Below are 20,355 nucleotides of genomic sequence, written 5' to 3'. Positions count from 1 at the left end.
GTCATTTCCTGTTAGGGAAGTTCTCACTCAACATGGTTTGGTATCTGAAACAATCATGAGGGGGAAAGAGATACACAATACTAATTCCAAGGAATAGATGGCCATTGCCTTGCTACTAAGAGTCTTGCAATACTCAGTTTATTTGCAATACTCAGGTGTTTATTGTCACTTTCACATTACTTTTAGCTGTAAGTGCTCTTTGTGTCAGAAATCCATACTGCAGAAAGATGGTATTTGACTAAACGTTTTAATATTTTAAGTCTTGCCTATAATCTCTGCTGCAGAATCACAAAGTTAGTGCATAGTCTTGGTTTCTGTGTTGCTGACATGGAAGAATAACCCGTACATTTCTCCACTTCCTCAGACAGCTTTATTCTGCCTAAGGGTGTTTTGTGTTTATTTCTTTGGAATCTCATTTTTCATGAGTTATACTCTCCATCACTAAAACCTGGTGTGATTTATTACTTTTGAAATTACAGAGGCAGTTAACGGACCTTATCTTAGAGTATGTTGGACACAAACACTTTATATTCATTCTTAGTGCTTCTACATACATTAAAATTCTTAATACCCCATACCTTACACTTGGGGTGGTGCAATCTAAAGCAAGTTATGCATGCCTAAGGCACGGAATCAGTTCTTAGCTGTGCTTGGGTAACACTGATTTCACAGAGAATTAGGTATGTTTCACTTTTCTCTGGATTGCACCTATGGCCCGTCCCCCCCCCCCCTTCATGTAATATAAGCCAAGCACCGTTGCTAGAGAATATCAAGAAAGCGCACAGCATGCATGCAACAATTATGCGTAGGGAGAGTAAGGAGAGGAGGAACCGCTGATTCAAATTCTGATGCCACCGCTAAATGGCTTCTTAAAATGGATCCAGGATACTTTGGGCCTTTGGTATCTTGGTAAAATAGTCTCTGACAAACATGCTAAAATTGCAGCCAGGAATCTTTTTGTATTGTGCCATTTGTTTCACCAGGGAGTTTTTGAAGTAGCAAGAAAAAGAAAAGAAAGCATCTAATTTTATATTGATATCATTGTATTTAACTGAACATACAAGGAGGAGTATTATGAGTATTCCGCCTTTGCAAGCATTTCTCCTTGAAAGATGGAATGATTCCCCACTTTCCTCCTGACCCCACATCCCAAGTGGAATCGGGGAATGCATGTGGGAGGGGAGAAAGCCCCATTGTGCTAGTAGGAGCCTGTCCACAGGCTTTCACTAGCACACTGGATTTGCTGAATTTGGCCCACAGTTACAGCTAAGCATCAGTTTGCCAGCCTGGGTTCCATCAGGGGGAAAGAGCCAGGATATAAACTAAACAAATTAATATATATATCAACGAAAAGAGAGCCTAGAGAGCGTTCTAAATAATTTTTGTATGTAGTTACTGTCTTGATTCTCAACTTCGTAATAGCACCTAAGACACATACCTTATCCAGAGAAGGAGATCTGGCACAACTGTCTGGTCCCACAGTATTAATAGATAAATGACATAATTGCAAATTCTGTCACTGATGTTTTGGTTCGTGTTGATAGTTCTGAGCCTGTTGTGAATGGGATAAGAAGATCTTCCTCATCTAATAAAATGCTCAAAGTGCAGATATGCTGGTCAATGCATTCTAGCCACATTACTGGTTTGTGTTAAATGCACATTAATAAATTGCCCCAGTAGAGAGATCACACATAAGTAAATGGATCAAACATTCACCTTTGTGTAATTATTCATCATCCCTGGTCAGTAGTGAGTACAGTAGGTGACACCCTAGTTACTATTGTCAGAGGCCGATAAGTAGTTGTAACTATGCCTTCTCAAATCTGATAAGGCAACTTTTCCTGTCCGTAAGTCAGCTCAGCTGCTGATCAGTTGACAAAAACACCTTTTAAATAATAAACATTCTAAAACTAATGTTTATTTGGCTACCAGGAGTGGTGGAGAGGGACTCGCAAACAACTTCCGAGTAACATTGTAAAGTAGATTTGCTGCTACGCCTAGCATTGCTTAAATACAGGATTGCTTTGAGGGAAGAACAACTTTATATAAAAGCGAACACTTCATTACTATGTTCAAAACTGAAGTGCAATATATGTGGATTCCCCCGCACCAAAAATCTGTATTCAAAATGCCTAGTGGCCAATAAATGCCTGCACTTAATTGTGGAGAAAAGATATATGATGTTCTCAAGCATTACCTTCAATATCTTGGAATTAATTTTTCATCTTCTGGAGTTGCAATTACACAATATTACTGACGAGGTTTTTTGTGGGGGAGGGGAGGTTATATCCTACATGCTTTTATTTTATCTGATTTATGTGCTGCTATTACTTTGTTACCTGAACTGAGTCCTAGAGGTGGACTAGAATGCTATATGTTAAACAGCACAATGCCTAATAATAATAATAATAATAATAATAATTTATTTGTACCCCGCCCATCTGGCTGGGTTTCCCCAGCCACTCTGGGCGGCTTCCATAGAAACCAAAAATACACTAAAATATCACACATTAAAAACTTCCCTGAACAGGGCTGCCTTAAGATGTCTTCTGAATGTCAGGTAGTTATCTTGGATAGAAATCTTGGAAGAGATGCTATAGAGCATTTACCATAACATAGAGAGATGAATGAGGTGTCAAATTAGAAACCAGAATAGCGGCTTTACTAGTTCACCAAAAATAAAATATTTATATAAACTGAAACAGTTAAAAAGAAATTAGGTATGCCTATAAGTGTCCATCTTTTAAACTGCTCTTGCTGTCGGCTGTAAGCACTCTTGTTTCTTCATTGAAATGAACCCCATTCTTCTCCCTGGCAGCTATTGGCTGAATTGTAATGTCATTAAATGCTTCTAAACTTTCTAATGCAAAGATGGTAAATCTATGTCCCTCCATCAGCCCCGGCCAACGTGGCCAACGGTCAAAGGTTCCCCATCCCTTTTCTACTGATAAGAAATTAAACTGTCAGTACATGAAAAGTTACAGTTTTGGAGCACTTAATATAACATCTTACTGATGAAATTGGGTGCAATTCTCTTCTCAAGCCACGTGTACTCACTTTGGATGTGTTTTTTCACAACTCCAGATGATAGATGCTTGGTTGCTGAATGCAAGATCTGTATCTGGTGTGTAATCTGTCATTTAAAGCTGAACTAGAGGTACCCAGCAAGTCTTTGCTGTTTGCATTTTAAAGGGGGAGAAAATATGTTCGCATTATTGTTTCTATGCTAATACATCCATTGCTGAAATCCCAAGTAGTATTTTCTGTGCGCACAATAATTGCACGTGGCACACCGTGTATTGTGGTATGGAAACCTGGCAGTTGTATTTCTTGGTTCCTAACAGTACTAATTGAAACAAAGTCTCCAGATTGCTGTGTTTTGAATGTGCAGGAGTTGATTGGGTAGACCGTGTATGCTTGTCATTAGCAAATTGGGACTCATTTTCGTACCTTCTAGGTGATGAAAGGGCTTTTCTTTCCCTAGCAAACACCTTGCCCTTCAGCATATTATTATTTCCCCTCAAGTAGACAACATTTGGCAGAGAACAAGATACAAAGCTTATTCTTTCAAGCAAGCAATCAGCTCTTATTGACACAGAGCTAGGCAAGTCAGACGACCTTGCAGTGTGGGCTGATCAAGCAGCAGAGCACACAATATTTATATTTTGTAACCACTGACCTGTATATAGTTGCATGTCATAAAAGTCTGTTCCCTCAAAATAGTAACAAAAATACAATGCCAGTATTTTAGTAGGCAAATTGGGAGAGACTGGACTGGAATGAATTTGCTACGCAAAGGTAGCATGGTTTGGAGCAGGCACAGGCAAACTCGGCCCTCCAGATGTTTTGGGACTACAACTCCCATGATCCCTAGCTAATAGGACCAGTGGTCAGGGATGATGGGAATTGTAGTCCCAAAACATCTGGAGGGTCGAGTTTGCCTATGCCTGGCTTGGAGGATCAGAAGCAACCCATGTGCTTCCAAGCACCTTCATTCCTCTAAAATACAGCTCACCTCTCTATTGCCTTTTTAGCGTTAAACATAGGTTGCCATGACATCTAAATAGTCAAGCCGTGTTCAGCCATAAATGAAGGTCTTGTTTTAGCTCGGTTTTTGTTTCTGTTCTGTTCGTTTGTATTTTGTGTGGTCCCCTACTCAGGTCTAAGGAGGGGTTAACATGCAGGTGAAAGTGATGGTTAGTTGATGAAGGACCCTGTGTGAGAGGCAGGGAAGGGAAGATCTCCTAGGGTGGGAGGGTGGGAGAAGAAAGAGAAGCTCCCAGGTGAGAGCTGGAAGGGACCACCTTCCTCTGTGTGGGACAAGTTAAGATTTACCTGTGAAAGAGGACTTCATATGCTTTCTCTTCTCTCTCTCTCTCTTTCCTTCTTCTTCTTCTCTTTGTATTTGTTTAGCTTAATTTATTATTATTATTATTATTATGTATTATGAAAAGTCTTAATAAAATCTTATTCAAAAGAAGAACCACAAGCCGAGTTCCACTTACAGAACTGGGCTTTTCCAGTTCCTCCTTCACTCTGTGTTCGCTAAAACATGCTCCTGAGAATTGGAAGCATCCAGACATCCGTTGATACAGTGTGCCGCTTCAGGGGAGAAATCAACTGTGGGAAACATCTCTTGCATAAGCTTTAAATGCATTACATAGGAACTACAGGCAGTGTTCACCTAAGTAGCTGCTCCTTTTCCTTACCAGGGAAGAGTTGTTCGTTCTTTCTCTTCTTGATGAGTTGAGGGACATAATTTCAGTAGTTCTGTAACCTCATGCAAGATGAATCCGTTATGATTGTTACTTTATACGCCCAATTATTTTGAAGGTAGCAAGTTCAACACAACCCAGAGTCTCTTGCTAATAAAATATTCGGAATCAGAAATGCCTCATAGTTTCTGAGCCACTCTATATGTATTCTGTATTTCAGTTATGGTGGCAAGTTACTGTTGATCTCACACACTTTAGAATGTAAACACAACATTGTAGAATAAACCATCCAAGCTTGTCTCGATATGTATAATGTAGACTTCATTTTGCTTGAAGTTTAAGGTGCCCAGTACATTGGGATCTGGTTGGATTTTACTTGTTAACTGTAACAATGCAATCCTACAGCTGCCCACTCAGAAGTAAAATAGAGTAAAGTAGGTTAAATGGAAGGGACGTGGGCGGCACTGTGGGTTAAACCACAGAGCTAAGGACTTGCCAATCAGAAGGTCAGCTGTTCGAATACCCACGACGGGGTGAGCTCCCATTGCTTGGTCCCTGCTCCTGCCAACCTAGCAGTTCGAAAGCACGTCAAAGTGCAAGTAGATAAATAGGTACCGCTCTGGCGGGAAGGTAAACGGCGTTTCCGTGCGCTGCTCTGGTTCGCCAGATGCGGCTTAGTCATGCTGGTCACATGACCCGGAAGCTGTACGCCGGCTCCCTCAGCCAATAAAGCGAGATGAGCACCGCAATGCCAGAGTCGTTCACGACTGGACCTAATGGTCAGGAGTCCCTTTACCTTTACTAGGTTAAATGGAGCTTTCTCTCAAGTCAGTGGGAATAGGATTGCAGCTGAAGTTTCACCACACAAATGGTCTGGTCTGCTGTCTGTCTGCTGCCTTTCAAAGTACTGCTTTTGTTTTATAAACGTGTGACTTTGCCCCTTCCTACTAGGGATACTTATTCCTCTCTTATGTTCTATCATGATAACTTAAGGTCCACAAACTAAGCTGAAAAATGAGAGAGAGAGAGAGATGTTGCTTCTCATACTGTTGTCTTTTATGCTATGGAGTATTTGGTTTTTATTTCTTTTAAATGTGCTGTGTTTTAACTTGCTGTTACCACAACTATATGGTAAAGTTTGCAAGTTGAACCTAATGGTTCTATCCATAAAATAATACTTGATGGATCTTTTCCCCCTCCACAGGCGTTCTCTGGAACTTGTCTTCATGCGATGCAGTAAAGATGACAATCATTCGAGATGCGCTTTCAACGCTAACAAACACTGTGATAGTTCCTCATTCTGGTTGGAATAATTCTTCCTTTGATGATGATCATAAAATTAAATTCCAGACTTCTCTAGTTCTACGCAATACAACAGGATGCCTGAGGTAAATTGCTGTGTTTGTAGTAGTAATCTTAAAACAGCAATTTCTTATGCGGCCTTTGTAAACTAATCATTTCTTCCATCCAAGCTAATATGCTTTGCTTTTGCATAATGAAAAGAAGCAGACATGCAGATTTATATCCAAGGGCATGTTGTTTTATGATTGTGTGCTCTCTGTGTTTGTATTAAATGCTAATTATAGGGTTAAGTTGCGAGTTGCTTTGATGCCAAGTCATTTCTAGCAATTTAATCTTTAAGTTATTAACTGGTCACCACTGTGGTTCAGGCCATTCTATTAGTGTAAGCTTGAAAGAATTATTGCAGGCTACACACATCGAAATCATCTAATGATAATTGCTGGTATTGAAGGAGCTACCAAAGGCCCATTTGGGTTGCTTCCCTTTTTCTTTAATCAGCAGAATCTTCCTCCTGTGCCCTATCCCGAGATGCTTTTTATAAGTCCCATCAGTTTCAGGTGTAATTTGTCACATGGTGTTAAGGGCTGCTTCTTCAAGAAGCACAATTCTAAAGCCCTCTTAGGCACCAGAACTAGTTGATTGGTTCTTTGATTTTGGCCACTCTGATTGAAGTCCAAATGAAGTTCAACAAATGACCAGAGCAACTCACTTAAAAACAAAAGACCAAGCTGAAACAGCCCCTTCCATTTCGCTGCTCAATCTTTGGGAGATTTCTCGTAAGTTTGTTGAGGAAGGGGGAGCGTTCAAGGGTTGTGACACACATCTGCCCTATTGGTACAGCTCTTTTCAGTGGTCATTTCCCCTCATGAGATGTCCTAGAGAGGGCACTGCTCCAGTGAGTGCTGGCCTCCATTCTTTCCACCAAGAGTGTCTTACAGTAATGTAACATTGGGGCATTCTGGAGGAGAAATTTGTGGCTGCCAGGTAAGAGGAGCTCCACTGCTTTAAAAAACACACAAAAAAGCCCAGTATCCTCCTCTCACAATTAAGAGTTCCGCTACAACCTTCCATCTAATCCCCTCCAAACATTTGTGCCTTTTTCCATTAAACCACGGCTAAGGAAGCTTAACAGTGATGTTGTAATTGACAATTTGCCAACAAACCAGTATCAGAAATCATGATTTGGAGCAACCATAATTGGTGTGATCACAAAACCATGGTTATTGCTCTGTCCCCAGAAGCCACTGTTTCAAGAGATTAGAGTGCTGAGCAGACATAAAAATGAAAGCAGAGAAGCAGCTTTAAACTAGGGTTTGCCTCTAATTTTGGAAGGTAATACCATGGTTTGGTTCTAAACAATGATTAGCACAAACTTTGATTTGGTGCGGTGTCTAAATTGAATCATATATTTATTGAAATGATCCTTGAAATTAGTTTTTTAAGTAGCTCATGATTTCAAAAGGGCTGTGTCTTGGTTCAGTTCTGCTTTTGGTCAGACTTGGCTTGCAGGCAGTCAAGGTTAGGGTCAGCAGTAAGGAACTCAGCAAAGCAGTATGATCCATGAATGACCAATATAGCCAGCTGATGAAGTCATCGGCTCAGTAAGGGAAATGTCAAAAAGGATATTGTGGCCAGGATGCAAGCCAGGATCATCCTTAGCCGTGTAAACCATGAAGCCTTGTTTATCAAGTCGTAGTAGAATCAGTGGCTAGAAAGGAACGCAGAGCATCACCAGATCATGTCACATTTCCGACAGCATCTGGAGCTGCAGGGTGCATATATTAAGTTATGTAATAGGACAATTGTTGAAAATGGGGATGAACTGGACCAGCGTTTGATGGATTGCACCTTTTAATGAATACATTTAGATCTGTTTCATTCTTTATGCAGAGGCAAACCTGGATTTGTCACCAAGTTTACTCAGTAGCCCATCATGGCTCTGTGAGAAATGCATCTGTATAATGTACATGCTGGCAAACGTGCATTTCTCACATTCACATCTTATTTAAGTGTCCATTTATAACATGTCAGCTAAAAATGTAGTGACCTTTTAAACCACAATATGCAACCAGGAATATGTTGGTTGGCAAGTGTGAAGAATAAGCAGGCTAGTCAGGGATTGCAAGGACAGAAGGCAGGATTTGAATTAAAAATGGCCATGTTAGATTAGGTCTGAAAACAAGATAGCTTCATAAAGATGTGGAGGTAGATCCAGAACAGCCTTCTCCAGCCTGGTGCCCTCCACAACATTCGGACGGCAGTCTTATCATCAGTCGCAGCAAGTCTGTGGGAGTTGTATTCCAGATCATCTGGTGGTCACCAAATTGGGGAGGCAAACCTAGATTATGATAAATCACTTCACCAGAAAGCAAGATAAATTGAAGAGCAGCCAAGAGCTCATAAAAGCACCGTTTAATTAAAAAATAGCCCTTGGTTTTAAAAATACAAAATATACATTCTCTTGTGTATACGTTGGATTGTTTCATACGGTGATGTCTCTTTCGTGCAAGGACATCTGCATAACTAACAGGACCACTGCATAACAGGACCATATAATCCAATGCCTTTCCAGATGCTCCTCCTTCAACAGCTACTTGCTGCTACTCCAACAACTTCAACCTGCATCCTAGTCTGTGCTGCTTCCCACTGTATTTCTTCACAAACCCCATTGCCTTGTCTAAGATATTCACACAGTCTGTGAGCCAATAAACATCACCCAAAGAATAGTCTAGTTTTGCATACATTTTAAAAACACAGACAACAAAAGGGGTGTGTTTTGATTTATTTATTTTCAGGTGGTGGAATCAGGGAGAACTTGCTCAAAGTTAGCGTTTTAGCTTCCTTGGCCTTGGGAGGGTTGTAAAAATACAAGAATCTTTTTGGCAGCAACCGTTCAGTGTGGCCTGGACCCATCCCAGATTAGACCACACTATGCAGACATTGCCAAATGGATTGGCGTTAAGCAGCAACAAGTAGTTTTTTTGCAGGCTTTAGTGCAGCATGTGGATCATTTATTGCCAACCACATATCTGGGTAAGAAATTTTGCTGAGCAATAAGGATTGACTGAGAACTGATATAGGCAGTGCTCCCCCCTTTTTTTTTCTTTAACCCAGGGCTATTTTTTAGTCACTGAGTGGTCTGGGGAAATGAATCATTGAGGACCCTACTCAGATTTCTGTGTTTAGCCCTAACAAGTACACATAAAGGTATATATTTAATCTGCAGAGAAAACTGGCCACATTTTTTAAAGCAAGCAGTAGGTTATAGATAGTGTTAGAGTGGGGAAAATAGATTTCTCTATCATAATCCTGATATCTTTTGGATCCTCTCTGTCAACAATCTATTCTTTATAGCAACGAATACACAGTAATGAGGGGCATTCTGCTCCAACACTGTTTTAATAGCTGCCCTGTTAACTGAAAATGTCATTATAAAACACACACGCACAGTATTATCTGGAATACACTGAGTTGAACTCTGACATGTGTTTGCACTTCATCAGCAAATGATACCATCGTCATATCTAAGCAGCTTTCCGTATGCAGACAATTGGCTGCATGTCTCTGATAATAAGAGTACTAAAATACATAGTGTTTATTAATATGCATCACCATTCTGATTCTGGTTTTTATGCCTTAGGAATCTTAGCTCTGCAGGAGAGGAGGCACGGAAACAAATGAGATCTTGTGAAGGGCTGGTTGATTCATTGTTATATGTGATCCATACATGTGTGAATACTTCAGATTATGACAGCAAGGTGTGTAGATCTTTTGACAACATTTTCTCTTTGTTATCAGGAGAGTTGTCTGGTTTGGGCTGTAATTTGTTTATACCATTGCAGTCACAGAGTTGTTACGCTTTTGTGCCACTGAATCCTGAAGCATGCAAATTAATGCTGCCTGTCTAAGCAGAACCTGGAACTGTGAAATGATGAAAACAAGGATGGGTTTTATCTTCCAGATCTTACTAGTTTCTTCCCCCTCCCTTGTAGTATTTCTGAAGGTTCAGTGTTTAAATTGTTGCTCTCTTACTCAGTCTTGGGTGGACACAATTCTCGTTGACTTGGAGAGGTTCACTGTGACAAAGTTTGATAACCTTTACACTGGACTAACATATAGAGGGATTACTAAAAGGCTCATCATGGTTAAAATTTAGCTGATCCCTATTTCCCCTGATATCCCTTCAAAAGTTTAATTCATCCTTTAAATGTATATTCCCAAATCACTTCTGCACTATGTATTTCACTACAGAATCTCTCCTGTGTTTGGCTTACAGACAGTGGAAAATTGTGTGTGCACACTAAGAAACCTTTCCTACCGTCTCGAGCTTGAAGTGCCTCAGGCCCGCCTTCTGGGTATAAATGAGTTGGATGACTTTTTGGGGAAGGAATCACCTAGCAAAGATTCAGAGCCAAGCTGCTGGGGGAAAAAGAAGAAGAAGAAGAAGAAAACTTCGCAGGAGGACCAGGTTGGTTCCTCCTCATTCCCCATGGCTTATGAACCAATATGTTAGAGGATACTACGTAACAGGATGTTTTAAACAATCCTGTTTGGATTTGGCTTAAAAGACAGAGCTCACATATAATAAGTGCATTATCTTTCACAGTGGGATGGAGTTGGCCCAATACCAGGATTGTCAAAGTCTCCTAAAGGTGTGGAAATGCTGTGGCATCCTTCTGTAGTGAAACCGTATCTAACTCTTCTAGCTGAAAGCTCCAACCCTGCCACTTTGGAAGGTTCTGCGGGATCTCTTCAGAATCTTTCTGCGGGCAACTGGAAGGTATTGTATGAAACTTGAAGCTGTTGCTACTTCACCCTTGCAGTGTTTTTTGCAACAACACTGATGCTCTAGTGGAGAGCCAGTGGCAACATCCAACACTTTGCAGGCTGTTTTATCCAGGAAATGTACTTCAGGTTACAGGATCTCATATGAACTATATGTAAAGTTGACCAATTAAAAAAAAAAAAGTAAGATGGTATTCAACCATAGTTTAGATGTATTGAAATTAATGGACAAAAGTTGGCCATGTTCATTCATTTAAGCAGTGGTACTTTGAGTAAAACTTAGTGGAATACTGCCCATAATTCATGCATATGGACAAGTGGATATTACTCTGCCCATCAAACAGAAGATAAAGTGCATTTGGTCCTGACTCATTACATGAACTGGGATCTCAACAATACCTTAGAATTATGTGGCACAATTATTCTTTTATGTATGGAGTCTAGGAACAGTGTGCCCAGGCCATCCTTCCTAATAGTGGCGTGTGCAAGGGAGGTGGAACATAACTCTTCATAGTATTCTACCTGATGCAGCTGTACAAATATATTTTCCCATTCTATTTGAAGACGAAGACTGCATTCGGACACAATGTTAAGTCCTGTTTCAGTGTTATACAAGAACGAGCCATCTCAAGCCAGCAAGCTCCATTCTTCTTTGTCCACCTCTGGCACAGAAGCCAGTTTCACAGACTATAAGGTTTGAAGCCGGTCTGCTTCAACAAACTACACTTGAGCCTACTAATCACAATTTGTCCAGGATTAGCTATCATGACAGGCTAATCTGAAATGTTAGGATGATGCTAACATTACTTTGTGTTGTTTGCTGTAATGTTAGCCTCTCTGTGCTAATAGGGCAAGACATAAAGAAGAGTAAAATAAGAAATAAAATGGAAGGAAAAGCTTCCATACTGCACAAGGGTGAGAGGGCAGACAATCACACTGTATTTTTTTATTGAAGAAGAATATTTTTTTCTACCTTGAATGTGGAATAAAAATTTCCAGGAAAAATGTAGGGGAAAGTTAAGAATGTTAAGGGTGGGAATCAATTAAATAGTCTTGCTAACTGAGGGACTTCTGCTAGTGCAGAGGGGCTCCCCCCCCTCCCCACATCCTCTCCCCAATTGGGGGGAGCATCATGAAAACCCTCATAACAGCATGTGGGGAGAGGAGACTGAGGGTTTTTCCATCTGGCAAACAGAAAAGCTTGCACTAACAGAATGCTTGTTGTAGCCCTACATTGAATTCCTCCCTTGCTATTGTATGAAGTAATGGCATTTTTAATATTTAACTTGAGCTCTGCTCCCCCAGTTCATACATCTATTCACAGTAGCACAAAGTGGACTGCTTTTGGGGCAGAACATTACCAACATGCTACTGTTAAAAGCACTGAGGGTTTCTTACCAGTGCATAACTGGGGTGGGGTAAGGAGCAAAATTCTTAGCCTCACTGTTTTAAAAAAAAGATATTGTTCAGTACAAAATCTCCAGATATTCCGAATCCAGCATTTTCTGCAAGCCGTGCAAAGAAAGGTCATAGCTTAATTAAATTAACTGAAGCACAGATAGGTTTATCAGCAAATAGGAGATTAATTGCTGTTCACAAATAGGTTTTATTGCTATACACTCCTGCTTACTATATGCAGAGCTGGTATACTGTAAAAGCACCACCCTGCATACCTTAAATCGCTTTTCTTTATTCACCAAAGGGATAATAATAATAAAAAACCTCAAGTTTCTTAAAGTGACATACTGTCTTAGAACTTCCAGCAGGTGATTTCCTTTTAAAGGAACCAAAAGTTTTGTCGTTCCCCACCATAAAATGTTACTGCATATTTAATAGCTATTAAAGCAGTTATAATACCATTTAACATATTTAGTCGAATTCATCTCTTTCTGTGGCCCATAATGAAAACTCTTCAAATGTGAGGTTGATGCCAAACCCACACTTAAGTTAATGCAAGTAGGGTACATAGCTCCATTTTGTGGTTTGGACAACACCCACTAATTTGTATTAAAATTCGTACATGGTGAAAGAAAAGGTTGGCTATATTGGTTTTTTAAAATAAAAAAAAAAATGTAAATGTTTTTAAGTAATTTTGCATTTCTGTCGGTAGTTTGCGGCCTATATTCGAGCTGCTGTCAGAAAAGAGAAAGGGCTTCCGATTCTTGTGGAACTGCTGAGAATGGACAATGACAGAGTTGTTTCTTCTGTGGCAACAGCTTTGAGAAATATGGCATTAGATGTCCGCAACAAGGAGCTTATTGGTAAGTAATGAGGGACACCTAACTATGCAGGATGTCCATATGAGAAACACTGTATATTTTTAAAAATTAGTTTTGGAGTTTCCTGTGGCCATATCCAGTCCTGCAGCTCAGCCATCACAGGGGATCTCAGTGAGCGAAAGACCTCTAGTCAGGGGTGCGTGGAGGCAGGGGGGGGGTGGAAGTAGAAGTCCCATTGCACCAGCGTAACACCACTGGTAATGCCCTGGAAACAACCCTCTGTCTCAATAGCAAGCAGTCGCTGGAAAATGGAACTGTATTGGACAGGAAGTTATATCTGCAAAGCTTGATTGAAAATGAAATTCTTCATCTTTGGTGTAAAGTCATAACCTTCTCAAGATTCATTATGCTGGTGATGAGTTCTGACAGCCTCCAAACATATTCTTCCCTTGGAGATCAAGAGTGTTTTCAAATTTATTTTTAGAACTCTTTTCCCCCTCCTGCCATAATGTATGTTTCTGTCAAAATGTTGATATGGATAGGTAGGTGTTTATATAGATGACATGGCCAATTTCCTGCAGATGATTAATTCGGCAGCCCTCTTTCCTCCATCTGGGTTTTCTGTTGTAAAAGTCAGAGTAATATTGATGGGTGTAGCCTAGACCATTGGTTCTAATACTCTGTGCACAGGCACCGGGGAAAGAGCTGTAATAGTCACTCAGAACAACTCCGTGTTTGCGCACCTTATGGTAAACCATTACCAGATCTGCTATCAGAAAGCAGTTCCCAAGCATTAAAAGTATAAGGCTTGAGCCTTTCTGAAGTTCACTTTCATGGGCCAACACTGCAGTATAATATGCCAACAAAACAAAAAGTTGTAAGAGGCATTCATCATACCACTTAAGGATTCAAAGCAATGATTATTTGGGGTTTATGTATAAACCCAGACCCACTTAATCAAAATTCTCTGTGAGTGGTTTTTAAAGTATTTTTAAAATTCCATCAGGAGACCATCTACATCATGTGTGATTCAGTCCTCTGTTCAACCAGGACTACACTGCAGTAAAAGAAAGAAAAAAGGGCTTGATTAACATCTAGGTGAATTTTGCAAACTCACAAACCAGCTACAGAATTGTCTGCAATCTCCAGGGGTTCCTCAGCAGACAAATGAAAGGGGAAATGGTTCCCTGAAGATGTGTTTGTGTTTCCTGTGTTTTATCATCTGGCCTCAGCTACATATCTATTTCTAAGAGTCTAGAGAGGTGTTGAAGTTATTGAGATTATTTTAATCTAACAAAATCAGTGCCTTCAGAGATCTATGTCTCAGAAGCCAATGGTCCAAAACCAAAGTTATTACACAACGTTTTGCAAAGGGGAGTTGCAATCCATGTCACAAACTAGGAGAGAAATGAATATTCCTGATTGCAGAAGTGAATGGGCCATTTCCTTGCTTATGCACCGTTCCACTTGTATTTACACAAAATGTTTTTAAATTGTACACTGCTACAAGTATGCAATGGAGTAGCATTTCTTTTTGGTTATGAATCAGAATTTGTCTGCACAAAGAATTAATGCCTTCCTCATATTACTTACCTGCTAGCTATCATTTATATACAAATACACTTCCAGTTTTTGTGTTACGGGGCCACTGAATTATCACCACAGCCCAAACCAGGGCATTTAGTGTACCTTAGCTTTAGGATACTGTTTCTTTGTTTTACTGTGCAGTTTGTTAAATTTCACTGAACACCAATCCCACAATCTTGGGAACTGATTTTTCTCTCCTATAACAATTATACTTCATATGCATATTTCCTGCTTCTGTACATACTAGATACTGGCCACATTCTCATACAATGCTAAACCATGATTTAGCTCTACCTAAATGCCTCTGCTTAGTTCAACAAGACAACTTCATGACCCACCAGTTTGAAGCCGGCTGGTAATTAAAGCTACCACAGTCAGGCTTTTAACACAGCAACACAGCAAGGTAGAATTCTCTGAAAGTAAAAAATTGACTCTGCTGGTTCTTCTTCCACCCCCATGGGAGGAAAAGGAAAGAAGCATTTATGCCCAACTCTTCACTTGTGCTCATTCATGTAGCCCTAAATTATGGCTTAGCATCTTACTCAAATACAGCATCTAACTTCTCACATTCCATTGGTTCAAAGTTCTGCAAGAAAGAAAGAAAGAAAGAGGGGGATCTGTGTGCCTTGGTGAAATATTTATTGTGTTTTTATAAACCACAGATTGCTAGAAACCAGAGCAATTAATTTGATTGTGTTCTCTCTCTCTCTCTCTCTTACTATAAAATGGCTCAGCTAAAACAAGCTTATCTAAAATAAATACATAGATTTGTGTATGTCTGTGTACTTTGGCATGTTGCCACAATCATTTTAATCACTTTTTGTTCTAATCCAGCAAAAGAAGGCAATATATTTTTAATTTGAAAAATGACACTGCACTACCTTGCTGCCACTCTGCATAGCAAAGGGATTTCTTTTTTTTTTATGAAGTTGTATTAAATAATAATAATAATCCTCCCCACACACCCAGAGTGCTTCTGGATTTGTAAGTCTCCTCGTTGTGTTTCTACGCAGTGTGTTTTTCTATGTGATGCTAAAAATACCTTAGAACAGTGCAAAGTTCCTGTATGGGCTTCTTTTCCTCCCCAGGTAAATACGCTATGCGAGACCTGGTAAATCGCCTTCCCGGAGGCAATGGGCCAAACATTCTCTCTGATGAAACTGTGGCAGCAATCTGCTGTGCTTTGCATGAGGTCACCAGCAAAAACATGGAGAATGCCAAAGCCCTGGCTGACACAGGAGGAATAGAAAAACTGGTGAACATAACAAAAGGAAGAGGTGACAGGCAAGTAGAACATTAGAAAGTCTCAAGTGAAAAATATGTTGATAAGAGGAACTTAAGAAAATTTGTGGTCTACACAAAGAGTATTTATTTATGCATTCTTGTCTTACTTAATAAGCTGACCAGCCTCATAGAGTTGCAATCTGTTCAGCACGGGAGGAGAGACCTTGGCATTTATTCCGTGTGATTTTTCTAAAATCCACGCTGTGCCTGCCAGTTTCCTTATTATGTATAATTTGTGTGTGTGTGCAAATTTCTGCAAACTATTCCTAGACCAGATTCTTGGTGAATTTAGAGGAAATGTCATAAAACTAAGGTGTCCTTATAGATTAGATCAGGCTTAGGCAAACTCCGGCCCTCCAGATGTTTGGTACTGCAATTCCCACCATCCCTGACCCCTGGTCCTGTTAGCTGGGGATGATGGGAATTGTAGTCTCAAACATCTGGAGGGCCGGAGTTTGCCTATGCCTGGATTAGATCTACCTACACAGATGCTGCTGGACTAGATAGACCTTTGGCCTGATCTATCAATTTTTAAAAAATGTTATTAACAGTTACAAGAATAAGGAAAACAGCAGATAAATTAATGGTGCCATGTCCAAGCTCCAAGGCATTTAGGTAAAACCAAACAAAATGAAATGAATAGGTCTTTACAAAGGGAAAATATTACATCAAGGGAAGAAATTTCACAGTTTAAGGTGGTCACTACCCCCCCCCCAAAAAAAGCCCTGTGCCTCATATATAACAATCTAATCTCAAGTTTATCAGGATCAACTCTGCTTTTCAACATTTTAATGTTCAGCGGGCTCATAGAAAAGGAAGTGCTTCCCTTAAGATTCTTAGAATGTAGTGAGTTCCTTGAATTTGGGCACATATACAAACTGGTAAAACTATAGAGGTTTTAAAGCAGGTATAAAATGTAATCAGAAGTGTACTTCTGCTAACAAATGTTCACTCACACTTTGTACCATTTTACATTTCCGAGCCAGCTTTCAAGGGCAGCTCCACAATAAAGAGCATTTCAGTAATCTAATATAGAAAAATACCCAAAGTATGAATGTCTTTTAGCAGCAGGCCCATTTCACATGGCTATCTGTTGTTAAAAAGCATTCCAGGCCACAGCCGCTGCTTCCTCAACATCCAGGAATGGTGCTGAGTTCACGGGTACTCCCAGACTGTGAACCTAATCCTTAGGGGGAGGAATGCAAAGCCAGCCCCCTCCAAAAGCTTATTTTCATCCATCTGGGCAACTAAATGAGCCACCATCATCACATATCTCTTTGCCTGCAATGAATTTGCTAATTCGTCCTAATCCAGTACATCACTGGTTTTGAGCACTCATTCAGAGAGATCACCATCACCCCTGGATCCAAGAAAAAGAACAAACAAAACTGGGTGTCATCAATATATCAGTGACACCAGGCTCCAAATACCCATATTACTTCACCCAGTAGTTTAATGTAAATGTTAAATAGCATGGTAAATAATACTCAAAGCTGTGGAGCCCTACAAAATAATTCTCATGAGAAGAAGCAATTCTATTTGTGTAGTATGTGCATGTCTAGTAATATTGTACACTAAATGTAAACTTTTTTACTTCTCAGGTCATCACTGAAGGTTGTCAAGGCAGCAGCCCAGGTGCTGAACACATTATGGCAATATCGTGATCTCCGCAGCATTTACAAGAAGGTAACACATAAAAGCTGTTCGTACAAAAATTAGTATTCATCAAGATGCAATTCCACAATGAAATCTAAACTAGTTCTTCTAATGAAATGTCATTCATTTTTCATATGACCTCCTTTTTCTTGTTCCACAGGATGGTTGGAATCAAAATCATTTTATTACCCCAGTGTCAACACTTGAGCGTGACAGATTCAAGTCACATCCCTCCTTGTCTACAACAAATCAACAAATGTCGCCTATCATTCAGTCCGGTCAGTTAATAAACCTTTCCCTTTGTATGTGGCCAGATTAGATGTTAATTTCCCCGATCAGCTCTTGTTCACTCCTTTTAAAAACCTTTGGAGGCTCATTCTCAGTTTTTTACTTCAAGCATATTCTTCTCATATATAGTTGAAGCCATCAGACTGGTTTTTGGTATGACAGAGTTCAACGAACAGTCTATACATTTTTAACCAGATATCCCACCCTCCACAGCACTTAGGCACCCTGCCTCTGTGATGTACAAAGAGACGATATTTACAAACAGGCCTAAACAGTATTAATTTAAGAAGATAGGGTCTTCCATGGAAAGCTGTGGTACTGTAATTCATGGTGAGGAAAAAGGTTCCCCTCGTGTTAGCTGAGCAAAGCCCCTTGCCCCTCTGGCTCTCTTGGGGGAAGCTCCTCTTCAGGCTCTGGGGTAGGTCTCCTCCCAAACCAGGAGGACTCTCCAGGGTACTCCCAATTTACACGATTTTGTGTATGTGCATTTGGGCCCGGAACCTCAGTGTAAATGGGAAGCTACCTGCATATCAGGGGTAGGGGGTGGGAAGAGAATAGTAGGCCCATATAGCTACTGTATCCTTAAAAAAATAGATTTATACACATTGCCTGACTCTCCACAATCTTGGCCAAACACTCTAATGAACATTGACTCTCAACTTTAAGGTGTTGCAGCTCTCCTAGAGATTCTATATGAATGTTTTAAGGAATTACATTTATTGCTGCTTTTCCTACATGTCCGAAAGCCTATTATTACAAAGCAGTTCCGAAGAACCCTCTACTTTTTCCTAACCCTTTTGTCTGGCACTGATTTTCTCTCTCCCCGTCTCTTTCCCTCTCCTTTCTTCTCTTTCACCTTCTTTTCCCCAGTTGGAAGCACATCTTCATCACCAGCGCTATTAGGAATTAGAGACCCTCGTTCCGAATATGATAGGACCCAAACTTCTATGCAGTATTACAATAGCCAAGGTGATGGGATTGCACATAAAGATATGTATACTGGTAAGGGACCAGTGAGATGGAAAATGAAAGCTTGGTACATAATTTTTAAACTTCTTGCTTACCAAAAAAAAAAAAAAGAAGCATGTTCCGAATGAGAAAAAAACAACATGTCAAGCAAAGAGGGTCAGATTATATTCATAGTAGCAATAGAATAGCATCAAAAAGTAAAGAGTGTTATTCAAGCACATATTTAAATCTGTAAAATATTTTATTGCATACTACTTTTCAAGAAACACACGCTTATCTTATGAATGCTGGCAAAAACATTTCACTGCATCACAGGTTATAACCCAAATTCAGCAGCAAGCAATTCTCGCTAAGGGACTCTCTGCCTCCTTCCTTTCGTCTTCCTTCTGTCATGAAGCATAGCATCATTATACAGCCGAGATGTCTGAGGAGGGGGTGGAACCTGCAAGTCAGGTTTCAGCAGAGAGAAGCACAAATTATATGCATCCAAATAAACCACTGAAGTCAAATGTGCTCCATAAGGCTGATATCCAGGTGTCTATTTCTAGAGGTGGTTGTTGTGGTCAGAACCTGACCTTGCTCTTGTAGCCTTCCCCCAAGGTGGGAAATATTGGGATCCTTTATTGATATGTATCATACAGTCCTGTTCCTCTTTCACCGAAGTGTGAAAGTCAGCCCAGCATGACACCTGAGCAAATCAAATATTGCTTTTAATACTCTGTTGCCGTTTTCCCACAGGGTCCAGCAAGCCTTCGCCAATTTATATCAGTTCCTATTCTTCACCAGCAAGAGACCAAAATAGGCGTCTGCAGGTAAAAGCTGAAATCTTAATTTAAAAAATGACCATATTGATCACCAGGAGAGAGTGCATTTTCCTTTAACCTAATGGCTTTTAAACTATTTTCATTGATGGATTCCTGCTGCCTAAAGTAACTTTCTAACTTCAGGCAATGAACTCAGAATGCTATGGTGCCTGGATTATGGTTCTCAACACTGCAACTGCAGTGCAGTAGTAAAGCAAGGCTCCATCTTATCCCATTCCATACAAATCTTATTTTGGAATATTATTTTTTCTTATTTTCTATGAAATAAAACTGCAGTTTACTACACAGCCTTCCGCATTTCCCTTTTAATATACCCTTTTGGATCACCCTTTCTCCACCACTGGCCTGTACAACTTGTAACCTCCCGCCGCCGCCACACGATTTCTGTTCTCATCCAGAAGCAAAGTTCTTAACTTGAGGTACTATTTCTGGGTTAGCGGAGTCTGTAACCTGAAGTGTCTGTAACCTGAGGTACCACTGTACTAGGATTTTTAAGAGATAAACACAAAGGATTGGGCAACTAATTCAAGAAAACATGGAGAAGTCAAAGTTATATTCCTGAAGTTTTTTGTTTGTTTGTTTGTTTGTTTAAAGAACTATACAGCAAAATGAAAAATGTTAAGTGAATATTTGTGTCAAGGATCTATAACAAGTTTTAGACAGGAACTGAACAAAGGACACAGGGTTACACCGTAGTGGCATGCAAAACATCTTCAGACTGTAAAT

The 20,355-nt window shown here is 40.0% G+C and overlaps 1 protein-coding gene across 15 annotated transcripts in view; it reads left to right on the top strand.

Annotated features, from left to right (window-relative positions):
• The window catches only part of PKP4 (plakophilin 4), an 89,564-nt gene that overhangs the window by 67,456 nt on the left and 1,753 nt on the right, over positions 1-20,355 (top strand). For 7 of the 15 annotated variants that reach the window (XM_083406340.1, XM_083406347.1, XM_083406353.1 and 4 more), the window contains exons 12-21: positions 5,920-6,103; positions 9,658-9,775; positions 10,294-10,485; positions 10,624-10,797; positions 12,913-13,063; positions 15,697-15,892; positions 17,494-17,578; positions 17,709-17,826; positions 18,707-18,838; positions 19,544-19,617. In XM_083406340.1, coding sequence (XP_083262466.1) covers positions 5,920-6,103; positions 9,658-9,775; positions 10,294-10,485; positions 10,624-10,797; positions 12,913-13,063; positions 15,697-15,892; positions 17,494-17,578; positions 17,709-17,826; positions 18,707-18,838; positions 19,544-19,617 — 1,424 coding nt within the window. The remainder of the gene's footprint in view (positions 1-5,919; positions 6,104-9,657; positions 9,776-10,293; positions 10,486-10,623; positions 10,798-12,912; positions 13,064-15,696; positions 15,893-17,493; positions 17,579-17,708; positions 17,827-18,706; positions 18,839-19,543; positions 19,618-20,355) is intronic. The other 8 variants (XM_083406343.1, XM_083406350.1, XM_083406342.1 and 5 more) reach the window with 2 other exon arrangements.

This window comes from Podarcis tiliguerta (genome assembly GCF_965153285.1).
Source record: "Podarcis tiliguerta genome assembly, chromosome: 1".
Lineage (NCBI taxonomy): Eukaryota > Metazoa > Chordata > Lepidosauria > Squamata > Lacertidae > Podarcis > Podarcis tiliguerta.
This window is presented reverse-complemented; position numbering and strand designations above follow the sequence as displayed.